Source organism: Arvicola amphibius, chromosome 5 (assembly GCF_903992535.2).
Source record: "Arvicola amphibius chromosome 5, mArvAmp1.2, whole genome shotgun sequence".
Classification (NCBI taxonomy): domain Eukaryota; kingdom Metazoa; phylum Chordata; class Mammalia; order Rodentia; family Cricetidae; genus Arvicola; species Arvicola amphibius.
The window spans coordinates 63,187,600-63,201,043 of record NC_052051.1 but is presented as its reverse complement, the minus strand read 5'-3'; the positions used below and the strand labels follow the sequence as shown (position 1 = coordinate 63,201,043).

At 40.9% G+C, this 13,444-nt stretch overlaps 1 protein-coding gene across 4 annotated transcripts in view; it reads left to right on the top strand.

Annotated features, from left to right (window-relative positions):
• Slc12a6 (solute carrier family 12 member 6) overlaps positions 1 to 13,444 on the top strand; it is a 105,173-nt gene that overhangs the window by 71,068 nt on the left and 20,661 nt on the right. For all 4 annotated transcript variants that reach the window (XM_038329627.1, XM_042055064.1, XM_038329626.1 and 1 more), the window contains 7 exons: positions 4,701 to 4,795; positions 5,627 to 5,758; positions 6,829 to 6,975; positions 8,064 to 8,118; positions 8,575 to 8,705; positions 9,775 to 10,016; positions 12,199 to 12,413. In XM_038329627.1, coding sequence (XP_038185555.1) covers positions 4,701 to 4,795; positions 5,627 to 5,758; positions 6,829 to 6,975; positions 8,064 to 8,118; positions 8,575 to 8,705; positions 9,775 to 10,016; positions 12,199 to 12,413 — 1,017 coding nt within the window. The remainder of the gene's footprint in view (positions 1 to 4,700; positions 4,796 to 5,626; positions 5,759 to 6,828; positions 6,976 to 8,063; positions 8,119 to 8,574; positions 8,706 to 9,774; positions 10,017 to 12,198; positions 12,414 to 13,444) is intronic.

The following is a 13,444-nucleotide window of genomic DNA, read 5'->3' as shown; positions in this document are numbered from 1 at the left end:
TTGTCTACATTGTGAGTTTTAGGACAGCTAGAGCTACATAGTGAAACCCTGTCTCAGAAGAAAAAAGTTATTGTAATAAATACACAAAATCATTATGTAGCTGTATTAGCATGTCCATCAAAATTCTTGACTGGTCCCAGGCCCTATACATCTCAAACTGTCGTGCTGTTAGAATAGTTTTTCCTGACTCCAGGGTTTCTTAGTGTTTTACATTTTAATTATCAATCTCATTTTCATGCACCTACCACCACAAGAAATATATGTGTGCATGATTGTATTGTCTTTCTCTTCCATCCTAAAATCTGTTCTTCTGCTTTTGTCTTTGATTGACATCTCATGTACCTCAAGTGTTTTGTTCTTTTCCATTTTTTAATGTTTCAGTATTCTTGCTGAATTTTTCCTTGATATTTTTGGACTTTTACCTCCAATTTACTGTTGATTCACTTTTGTGACTATCTTGTTGTCCATCTGTTTGTTTGAATCTTCTATACGATCACTTATTCTTTCAAAAAAGTAAGACTCTGAAAGTGGGCGGAATTTTCCTGTGGTGGCAGCCATGCCCAAATAACCACTCAGGAACTGATTGTAAATGCTCTGCCCATAGCTCAGGCTTGTTACATAGCTAACTCTTACAGTTTAGCCCATGTTTCTTATCTTCCATCCATCACATGGCTCATGGCTTGCTTCCATATTTTCTACAAGTCCTGTTTCCTCTGCATCTGCTGGCATCTCCCTGACTGCCCTTTTTCATCCCAGCATCCTTAGTTTAGTTGCCCGCCTATACTTCCTGCCTGGCTGTTGGCCAGGCAGCATATTATTAAACCAATTCGAGTGACAAATCTTTACAGTGTACAAAAGGATTATTTCACAACACTCTGAATTCTTAGACATTCATCTTTCTGTATGGTTTCAATTCCTTCCTAAGGGAGTGGTTGGTTGGGATGGGTCATAGAAGGTGGCTGTGTCATATGCTTTGTGTTTCTTTGTTGTATTTTGTGCATCTCTTAGAGTATGTTTGACATTCAGTTTTGACTTTCCTATCTTTGGAATACATTCTGTTTTGTTTTCTGTAATTCTCCCTTGAGGGTTATCTGCATGAAATTTAGCTATGTGGACTGGAGAAATTTAGTGTTGTTAATGTAGTCACTGAGGTAATCCTATCATAGCTATGTGCCATCAGGATCACGGGTGGAATGGTACATGAAGAAACAAGGCAGGCAGATGGGGTCAGAACCTCAGTCATTGCCTGGATCTTGTGGATCCACTGGGGACCAGAATAGCAAATGTCAGACCCACTAAAGTCTGGGTGCTATCTGTAGCCTGTGACTAAAATGGTACGCTTTAAGTAACCTCTGGGGGACCACAGTAGTATAGACCCCGGAGTCCTGCAGTGACCACAGGAACCTTAGACTTGAAAACCCCACACCCACACTAATTTTAAAGGCACTGAAGACAAAGCCCCAGTTTCTTAGCAGACACTAAAGCTGAAGCTCAGGCCTCCATTGTCCTCTGAGACTACTGGGACTGAAGGCTACTTCAGTGCTCTCAGATCCCAGTGGACCCAGTGACCTGGTCCCACAGTGATTTCTGGTCCTGCAGAAGCTTGAGGTAAATAAATGCAATTTTTAAAATTAGCATATATTTAAATTTCCCTGTTTCTAAATTTTAAAAAATACTTTATGTGTATGGGAGTGCTTTGTCTACATATGTGCCTGTGTACCATGTGTGTGCCTGGTGCCCATGGGCCAGATAAGGGTGTTGGATGCCCTGGCACTGTAGTTACAGGTGGTCGTGAGCTGCTGTGTGTGTGCTAGAACTTGAACCCAGGTCCCCTGAAAGAACAACTGAGCCATCTCCAGCCCAACATTTCTTTGTTCTAGAAATGTCTCTTCACAGCCAGGCTGTGGTGGCACATGTCTTTAATCCCAGCACTTGGAAAGCAAAGGCAGGCAGATCTCTCTGAGATCAAGGCCAACCTAGTCTACAGAGACAGTTTCAGGAGAGGCTCCAAAGCTACACAGAGAAACCCTGCCTCAAAAAACTGAAGAAAAAAGTCTCTTCACATTTGTTTGAGGAGTCTTAACAAAAATCCTATCTTAAATTTCAGTCACAGCTTGAATTTTAATCTGTAAAAGTTCACTTGTCTAGTTTGTGATTTGCTGAAGAAATTAGGTTATTCCACATTCTGACTTTGGTGGTGGTCTTTGTGTGTGCTTACCATATTCCTCCTTTGTATTGTCTGCGATCCTGAGAGGCTTCATTAGACTGTGCGTCCATTCTCTTGCTAAGAATACAAAGGATGAACAGCGTCTTTCCTTCATATTTGTTAGTCAACAGGCTCATAGTCATCTTCATTTGCCCGCTCAAAGGTTATGCCTCAGTCCTTTATTGATGGCTTTCACAGCCCTTGATGAAGATTGCCTAGATGTGTTGTTTTCACTAGGGTTAGCAAATTGGCAGGGATTTCCTATGTACTGTTCCATGTATCATAAATTAACTACAATGTGCTGTAAAAAAAAAAAGTAGTGTTTAGCTATATAATTATCCTCAAAACAGATAGCACAGTTGATTCTTCTACTATTTTTCAGAGTTGTATTTTGTTTCCTTAAAACTTTGCATAATTTCCTTTTTAAAAATATTATTTCGAGTTGGGCAGTGGTGGCACATGCCTTTAATAACAGCACTCGGGAGGCAGAGGCAGTTGGATCTCTGTGAGTTCAAGACCAGCCTGGTCTACAAGAGCTAATTTCCAGGACAAACTCCAAAGCTACAAAGAAACCCTGTCTTGAAAAACAAACAAAAATATGTATTATTTTGAATATCTCTTGTGTTCTGTCTTCCCATCATGACCATCAGGAACTCCTTCAAGTCAGTCTCATGTCCTTCCAGATGACCGGCTCAGTTCAGTAGTTTTCTGGCTTTTTGCCAGACTCATCTTCCATATTTAAAGTAATGTATATTACTTTAATGTTCTTTCCTTTTTATATTAGTATGTTCTTCAGTAATGGAAACCTTAGTTTTAAATCGTATTTACAAGTTTTTTTCTCTTCTCTCCTGCCAGACTGGGCAATCATGTAACTTAAGCACAATTTTAAAAGCCAAAGATTAGGAAGTATTCATATAACACAAACTTGGCTATCTCAGAAACTCTGTTTCTTCTTTGTTTGTGTGCAACTGATTCATCAGATTCCAGTTAAGTACCTCTCAACATAAAAATAATATGGAAGTGTTCATACAAAAATATATCGGGCCAGGCAGTGGTGGCGCACGCCTTTAATCCCAGCACTTGGGAGGCAGAGACAGGCAGATCTCTGTGAGTTCGAGACCAGCCTGGTCTACAAGAGCTAGCTCCAGGACAGGCTCTAAAGCTGCAGAGAAACCCTGTCTCGAAAAACCAATATATATATATATATATATCGGATGCTTCCATGAAGATACACACCTATAATCAAGTACTTTGGGGCTGAGGAGGGATATTTAAGAGTTTGAGACCAGTCTGGGCCTCATAGTGACATTTTTTCAAAAACTACTACTGACCTCCAATTGCTTGGTATACAGAAAACAAAAGACTGTAGAGTGCTTAGCTCCAGTTTGGACGATCATATGTTATCTCAAGGCTCAGGGATCTTTTTGGAGGAGGGGGCAGAAAGATTGTAAAAGCCAAAGGTGGTGGATAAGTTAAAGGAAACAATGTTTTCCAGACAGAAGCATATATGAACTCAGTGATTGTGACAGTATGCACAAGACTTACACAAGCTCCAGTCAAACAGAATCCATGCATACTTGGGAATATGTAATCCCAGCGCCAGCTGAGGAGCTATTAGCATTTAGTGATTTCTGGGAAAGGGAGATTCAGGTCATCATTTAATAATGATGACCTTGATAAATGTGATCACATAGCAGAACAGATCTCAACCCCCAAACTAGCTGAGCAGCACAAACTAGACCTGATGGGGAAAGAAGGTCAAATTAAAACAGAAAGAAGCAGCAGCAGTCTCCAACTTCAGTTGGAAACAATGAGAGGGTTGAGGCAGAAGTGAGGGGATTGGGATCTTGAATATATTCAAAATACATTGTATGCAATTCTCAAGAATTTTGAAAATCATCATAGATTTAATCACCTGTTATAATTGATGACATCAGAAATGAGGTCAGCAAGATAGCTCAGCAGATACTTGGTATGCAAGCCTGGCAACCTGAGTTTCATCCCTTGAACCCTGGTAAGGGTAGGAGGAGAGAACCACATGTACAAGTTGTCATCTGACCTCTACATGTACACATGACACGTGCCTACACACACACAGAGAGACAGACACACACACAATAAATTTTTAATGTCAGAAGGCCCATTATCAGCAACAATAGTTTGTAAAGTAGTCCATGTCTAGAGTAGTATAACACACCAAGAAAAAAATACTGTGTGTTTTGTTTATTTATGGGTAAGTTTAAGGTTAGGCACTCAGTTGTCTCCAGAGATCTCTGTACTAAGAAAGGGAATTCTTCATCTTGATTTCTTTGGTTTCCCTATTTGCTTTTGTTCCTGCTAGAAAAACACCACATTCTCCAAACAGTGCTAACTGAAGTCTACCAATCAGACTGAACCTGAATCTGAACTGGTCTGTTACCACAGAGGCAACATAGTTATAGGTGCTGGTGGCTCAGAACCCAATGAAAACCCAAATTTTGCCTTTCTTTTTCAGATGATGGACATAAGAAAGCTCGAAATGCTTATCTCAACAGTTCCAACTATGAAGAAGGAGATGAGTATTTTGATAAAAATCTGGCACTCTTTGAGGTAATATTTTAATTATGTGTGTGTCTGTGGGGGAGTAGAAGAGGGCATCATATTTCCTTGGAGATGGAGTTACAGGTAGTTGTGAGCCTTCCAATATAGATGCTGGGAACTGAACTTTGGCCTCTGGGAAAGTATTAAGTGCTCTTACCCACTGGGCCATCTCTTCATCCCACAAAATGGAAATCTCATCACGCACACACAGGAAATTATGAAACCATCACATTTTCAGAAAAATGTTTGAAAATGAAAATCATTATTTTAAGCAAAGTAAGACAAATGATGAATAGTCATTTTTCTCCTGTGTGTGTGTGTATGTGTGCGCGCGTGAGAGAGAGAGAGAGAGAGAGAGAGAGAGAGAGAGAACGCACAGAAGGCAAACTGAGAATGGAGGAGATGCAGGGGGCAGAGAAGTGGATGCAGAGGTAATAGAACGCCTGTAACGTGAAAGCAGAGGAGACTAAAGAGGGCAGGAGGATCTGGGCCTTAAGAGGGTCAGAAGGAATGTGGGAAGGCAGAGGGGGAGGGGAACAATTACATATTTGTATGAACGAAACCTTAATGAAACCCAGTACTTTGTATCTCACCTTGACTTGCTGCCCTATTAAGTGTAGTCCTTTCTGCCTCTCAGGGCTGGGGATTAGCCCCAGGACCTCATGCGTGTACTCTCAGCTCCCTGTCATCTTTCACATGTCAGGGACAAGGCTCAGTGAAGAATTTTCTTCAAGTATTTACCTGTGAAAGAGGTTATCATTTATTTTGCTGTTTCCTGGCAGAAAGTTTATTTTGTTGCTGAATTCCAGTATCCTTCATAAATTATTTCTGACTTTATAGGAAGAAATGGACACCAGACCAAAAGTGTCATCTCTCCTCAACCGCATGGCCAACTATACTAACCTGACACAGGGAGCAAAGGAGCATGAAGAGGCAGAGAACATCACTGAAGGGAAGAAGAAGCCTACCAAGGTGAGGCCTCAGGATGCAGGACAGATAAAACCAGCCCCATATATGAGCACTGAAGGCATGCCCAGGGCACCAGTCTGTGTTAAGAAACTGTATCAAATGCTTGCTATACCCAGTACCATTCTGATCACTGGCACCATGGCCCAGACAGAATGTACAGTACTATAGCTTCTCATGGGAAGCCAGTCCCTAAGACACTGAAACTCTGTTAAAGTATATTGCATCTTCAGTGTCAAGTAATGCTTGACCAAAAACATAAGCAGGGTTAAAAGGAATGAGACTGACAAGAGCCTGCTGGAAGGGTTCGATACTCCGGTAGGTCAGACAGAGAAAGCCCTCTGACATGGTGGATTTGTACAGAAACTGTCCTAGTGAGGAAGTTAGCCATGTTAGCAGAAGTGTTAGCACATCGGTGGGGCGAGATATCTCTACCCAGCTTCTGATGCCATCTGCCTGGTACAAAGGTTTTTGTTTGTTTGTTTGGTTGGTTGGTTGGTTGGTTGGTTGGTTGGTTGGTTGGTTGGTTGGTTTTGGTTTTGGTTTTTGAGGTGGTGTTTCACATATAACACAGGCTAGCCTTGGACTCAGTCCTCCTGCCTTAGCCTCCCAGGTGCCAGGATCATAGGCATCCACCATGATAATGATTCCCAGTAGTTGTTAGACTTTTCTACTACTACTGTTTTTCTTACAATAAAATTATGCCAATACACATAGTTCAGCTCTTTGCAAAGGGGCCCTCAAGTTTTTACTTTCCCTGACTGTTTCATTTACCATTGTGAAAAATTTGTACTTAATTCTCAAGAATTTCCACAAGTTGTTCTGTTTTTAAATAAGAATAAAAATTTAACAACCTTGAAGAATAGACATTTTTAGATTGTTGAGTGGTCCATTGCTTAGGAATAATAAAAAACATGGGAACTTATCTAAATTACAATGCATACTGATAATGGGAGTATAATGATGAACTTCACTGAGCTGTTGAAAATATTGCATGAACTTCCTGTCTGTGGTAAATCTAAGCATCTTTTATGGCTAACTATATGTTTCCTTCTGTCTTACATTTTTATTTCCAGAGCCCCCAAATGGGTACTTTTATGGGCGTCTACCTCCCATGTCTACAAAATATTTTTGGAGTGATCCTCTTCCTGCGTCTTACCTGGGTAGTGGGCACAGCTGGAGTCCTTCAGGCCTTTGCGATTGTCCTTATCTGCTGCTGCTGTGTAAGTCCTCCTGCTCTGGCCCCTAGAACTCACCTGCAGCATTTCCTGTTGAGTTTATCACTTGACCTCCTGGGGAGCCGGGACAGAAAATACATAAAGACTCACTATCTCAACAGGAGAGAGAGAACTTGACCTTAAAATCTAAAGGATTTTCATTCAGCACCCATTATCCATTATTTCCTATGTAGTATATAATGTATATGGTGTCCTAGATTTTTGGAAATAAACAAAATACAAGTTTTCAAATAATTCAAAATCTGGGTAATTTGGACTTGAAAGCACTGATGTTGTAATGTATAAGCTATTCTAAAATGTTCTGAAAAATAAAATTGGCAGTGCCTGGGAAGGGTGAGGGGAATCCGCATTCAGTTTGGTTCACTTTGAAGTCTCCTTTCGTATGCCTTCCCCAGAAATTCCTCAGTTGTTCCAACTCTTCTCTCCTACTCAGCCCATTCTGGTTTTCCTTTCATTTAAACTGCTCATTTTTATATATCCCATCCCTGTCCATCAATCTAGTGTCCCCTTTGTTTTAGTAACCATTATGTCCTCCGCATGCATTATGCTCAACTGAGTGCTAACCATGCAAGTTAAGCAAATCTATGTCGTTAATAACTTAGTGGCACTGCCTTGTCCACTCCCAGTTTCTCAAGCTTGAAACTTCGAGGCCATATTTGACTCCTTGGTTGCCATTCATCACGGCCAGTCTGCTCTCTCTGAGATACTTCATATGCATGCCCACTATCTCACTGTAGGTGTTACCTCTCACTTGTACAACAGCAGCCTACTGGCTAGTCACTGTGCCTCCAGCTACTCCCTTTTAAAGACCTTTATCTGCTGTGTTACTAGATAATGTTTTAAATTTGTCCTGGTAGTCTCTTTCTTGCCACATATTGTTTTTGACATTGTAGCCAGTCTGTAGTTAGAGTCTAGCCTACTTTCCAGTTCTGTCTCCCTAGCTAGTCCTTTAAACTATGCTACGCAGTAACTCTTTGTAAAAGTAGATGCAGTTAAATATTTGTAAATGCTCGAAAGTAGTACGGAAATGTTAGCTCTTCCCAGTAGTTAAATTCTTTTTTCTCTCTCTACAGACAATGTTGACTGCCATCTCCATGAGTGCCATTGCCACTAATGGAGTGGTGCCAGGTCAGTAGCCCAAGCTTCAATTTCAGGGATTATCCTTGATTAATCACTGTGCATATGCTGTAAAGCTGGAGGTATAAACTCCAAAGACACTTAATGTGTTTATTCTGTTGTTCACAGTGTACTGTAACAGTGTCACCTTCTAGAAGCCAGGGACAAATACTGTTTGGCTTAACAATGCTATCTTTGAAATCTCATTATTTTTAGTCTACAGTACTTTAATGTCAGTCACATACTTAGCTTATAAAATACTTTTTATTATACTATCATATTCCTGTAGAAAATAATCTAATTTTTCCTAATAGTAATAAAATGTATTGTGCACATCATATTCCCATTAATAAATCTCCTTTGTTACATTCAGAGTTTCCCAAACATCTTTTGTGCATGTTTTTGAATTATTACTTATACGTGTCTACAATCCTCTTAGTGATACCCTCCTTTTATTTTGTCTTGTAGCTGGGGGCTCATACTTCATGATTTCCCGGGCCCTGGGCCCAGAGTTTGGTGGGGCTGTTGGCCTCTGCTTTTATCTGGGCACCACATTTGCAGCAGCCATGTATATTCTTGGTGCCATTGAAATTTTCCTGGTAAGTAATGAGTTAGTTGCGCCTACAATCCAGAAGCTCTGTGGGTTTGTTTTCTTAGATGTTAAAGTTTCTGAGATCAGGTGTGGCAGCCAGTCAGATGTTGGCTGCTCTGACTGTGTCTTACCATGACTCTGAGGCAGAAAGGTTGAGGTGTCCTTCACCTGCCCGTCCTTTCTGAAACCTCTCTCCGATTGTTCCCAACTCTGTCCCCTCAGCCAGGGAGCTCATATCAAGCTAGAAGACTTGTGCCAGTGTGGAAAAGTAAAATAAATCTCATTTGCTTATATTGTGCATGTATATGTTCTAGTGTGTTGAATACATGTGTGTAGAGGCCAGAGATCACCCTGGTTCCTCCCTGTTGTTGTTCCTCAAGAACCATCCAGTTTGTTTTATGAGGTGGGGTCTTTCACTGGGACCAGAGACTCTCCACCTGGGGGTCCGCACCTTCCCAATGCTAAGATCACAAGCACATGCCACCGTGCCTGTCTTTTTACGTAAGTCCTGGGGATCAAACTCAAGTACTAATTCTTGTGCAGCAAAGCACATCACTGACTGAGCTGTATCCCCAGCTTCTCTTTTGATAACTTTATCCCAATAAAGAATTTTCATTTCTCTACTCATACTATAAATCTTCTCTAAAGCCTTTTAAATAGAATCATTTTTCTTTTTCCTACTTGCAAATGCAGATATTCAAAACAGCAATGAGAAGACAAAATAATCCATGAAATAATATTTCTATAGACATTCTAGAGCCAACTAAAAATTTGGTTAATTGGCAGCCCAGTGTGTACATAACTTTAATTCCAGCACTTAGGAGACAGAGACAGGTGGATCTCTCTGTGTTCCAGGCCAAACAGGGCTACATACTGAGACCCTGTTTAAAAACAAATGAATAAAAAGAAGATTTAAAAAAATTAATGTTTTTTAATTAATGTTTTAAATAATTTTTTATTTCAGCTTTCTTTTCCTTTATAAAAGTAATATAAGCTGTTATATATAGTCCCTCTACTTGATTGCTTCTAAATGACTGCATTTCTTTTCTGTTTCTTTTTTTTTTTTTTCCTAACAGGTATATATCGTCCCTCGAGCTGCCATCTTCCGCAGTGATGATGCACTCAAGGAATCAGCAGCCATGCTAAATAACATGCGTGTCTATGGCACAGCCTTCTTGGTCCTCATGGTCTTGGTGGTATTCATTGGCGTACGCTATGTGAATAAGTTTGCCTCACTTTTCCTGGCCTGTGTAATTGTGTCCATTTTGGCTATCTACGCTGGTGCCATCAAGTCTTCCTTTGCTCCACCACACTTCCCGTACGTGCCCATGTTTCCACCAAGTCATTGTTGGGTAGTCAGTGGCAGTATCTGGTGATATGAGCATTTCCTCAAAATTTATGGGGTGATTTCCCTAGTGACCCAGTTTCCCAGCAGGAAGCTTCCTGACAAACTGTCCTGTTGACCCCTTCCTCACTTCTGAAGAGTAGACCTAGCGGCTGTAGCCATTGTTAGGTTTATCTATCTTGGTGCCCCTCTTGACCCCATAACAATTGTGTTATGTGAACTGTCTCTGAAGGACTTTGCAGTCATAGTCATTACCAGCAACCTTTTTGGGGCATTTAAATGTTCAGTTGCCTTTTAAGATAAAAACCAGTCCAAAAGAATTCTACAGTAGCATTCTGGAGAGAGGACTTTGTAGGCTAAGAGCCCTGGAGAGTCTTCCACAGGATATGGGTTCAATTTCTAGCACCCAATTGGTGGCTCACTGTCTGTAACTGTAGTTCCAGGGGAATCGCCTGGTGCACTTTTCAGGCCGGGCACTCAGTTATTTGTAATCTTGTTATAGAAGTTGCTTTTGAAGTCATATGGATCAGCTGGGAATCAAATTTATTTGTACCACGTTGATTTAAACAGGTTGCAGAAAAAACAAATTTTTTCCCACGATGAAAAAGAAAGTGGTGGGGCAAGAACAGGAACTTTGTGATTTCCTTACTGGTATTTGGCATTTCTTCTATGTGATACATTCATCATACACTTTCATTTTGCTTACTTAGGGGCCATAAAACAATTAAAGATCCTTTTCAAAGTTATAAAAGTTTTAGATGCAACATTTTAGCTGTATCTCAACTTGGGAAATTCCATTTTGTTTCAGGTTCCCCTTTGGGGCTTCTCCACTTCTGTTTGGTTGGGGGGAAAAAGCACAGTGCGTGTTATTTTGTTTTTTTTTTTAAATTCCAGCATAATATGTTTAAAAAAACAAAACTGCAGAGGATCCATGAAACAGAACTTGAGATTGTCAAGAGTTGTTGAAGCCAAGTAATAGAATGCAGTTCATTATGCATGTATGAACATACTCTGCAGATTCCGAACCTTGTTTTCTTCCTCTCAGGAGTATTTTACTATGGGTCTGTTACTCCATCCTTGTTTATATCTCTGTGTAAAAGAAAAAAATGAATCTGCAATTAATATTTGTATTATACTTAAATTTCCCCTTTACTACTGTGTCTAGGCTTAAGGTCTCTTGGGCCATAGAGGGATGTACTTTTTAAATCTAGTCAAGCTGTCCTACAACAATAGGCAGAAGGTTCAGCAGAACAGGCAGTTCCTTCTCCTTTCATTTCAGACCTTTTTTCTTTCCCTCCTTCGTACCACCACCACCACCACCCCCCCGCCTCGAAAGAAAAGCAAACAAATGAAAATGTGATCATTGGAACTTAAAAAAAAGAAAACCAGCAGAAGCACTCTGCGGTTTTGCTGTTGCTGCTGGCTGGTAGGCGGGGGTGGGGGTGGGGGGGGGAGGGTTCACTTGTGTGCCTGTGTGGAAACCAGACAGTATCAGGTGTCCTCCTCTGTTGCTCTCTTCTTACTCCCTGAGATGCCCTAGCTAAACTTGAAGCTCATCATTGTTGGCATTGTTTAGCTAGATTGGCAGGTCAGGGAACTCAGCCTTTCTGTCTTTACCCCTATCCCGAGGGCTGAAATCACAGGCATATGTAAGCACACCAGGCCGCTTGCCTCTGTGCTAGAGATCTGAACGCAGGACTGCATGCTTCCATAGCAAACACTGGACACCCTTGAGTCATCACCTTAGCCCCTCCAGGATTCTTTCTGGCCTGAAAATGGATAAATAGCCAAATATGTTTAGTCCATAATCAGTATGGTTTCTTTGTACAGTCCCTGTGTTTGAAATCACCTACATCTGCCATTTGTATATGACCTTGATCTTGGGCAGAATATTGAACGTCTGTAAACCTCAGTGCCTCCGGCCACAGAAGATAAATGTTAAAATATTGTGAGATCCGTGAGGATTATACTGGCAGAAAATGCAAGTCACCGTGATCATTATTCCTTGTCCTTTCCTACCCATGGCAGTAGAATCTCTCAGAAATGAGATATTTTTTTTTCCTTTACTAACCTGCTTTTCCTCTTTAAAACTTAGTTTTTTCTGTTCTTTTTTCCCCCTTCTTGATCTTTCTCTTCCCTGTTTGTTTTGCTTTAGGGTCTGCATGCTGGGCAACCGCACCCTTTCATCAAGACATCTTGATGTTTGCTCTAAGACCAAGGACATTAACAACATGACAGTGCCATCAAAGCTATGGGGATTCTTCTGTAACTCAAGTCAGTTTTTTAATGCCACCTGTGATGAGTACTTTGTTCACAATAATGTCACCTCAATCCAAGGCATTCCTGGGCTGGCTAGTGGTATCATTACTGGTAAGTTAGAGTTTAATTAGACTCATTTTGTTTGTTGTTGTTCCTTCTTTAAGGACAGTGAGGAAATAGGCTTTCCCATCTTAGGTTCTTTTTTGTCCCTCATTTTTTTATTATATTATGTATAACAACAAGTTTATCATCTTATTTTATACATGTATATTATGTATTTTAATCATACCGACACATATCCCCATTCTCTCATTTATTTAGGATTGCTCATAGGTTCATGGGTGACGTGTTGTTTATAGCATCATGGGCCCCTTATAGTGGCTACAGGACTGAAGAAAATGTCTCTCCCACCCATGTCAACCATCAACCATTAGCTGGGTGTAAAGCCTCAGGGATGGGTGGGGTCACATGAGTGCCCCCTTCCTCATGTGACAGGATATTGATAGAGCCAACCTTGTGAAGATCTTGTGCAGGTGATCAGAGCAGCTGCAAGTTCAAGCATACAAGGGCCACATCAGGAATCAGCATTCTGTTTCATTCCCTCCCTTCCTCTGGACTTTCCATTCTTCCAGTCCCCTGCCTACAATGTACCCTGAGCCTTGAAGGGGATGATACAGATATTTTTATGACTAAACCTTAATCAGTTATTCTTATCACTTTTGCCAGTAACTAATGAACCTCCACAGTCACCATCCATTGCCACTGTAAAAACAAATTTCCCTGACCAAAGCTGATAGCAGCTCTAACGTATAAGCTACACATAGTTTAGAATGCAGTTTGACAAGCACAGCATGTCTATTAGCAAACATAGTAGCTTCCCCACTGGGCCAATGACCTAGACCTAAGTGGTGATGATTATGATTGCAGTGGTAAGGACTGAACCCAGGGACTATTTCTGACAATACCCACGTGCTCTACCACTGAGCCACACCCAGCCCACTGTCTAAGACTCTTCTGTTGGATTTGGCAGGGGTCCCTGTGCCTCAGCCTCCTGAGTACTGGGAGAATTATAGGTGTGCACCACTATACCTAGCATATTTCTGCTTTTCTCTCAAGGAAATTTTCTGTATTTAGAACTCCAT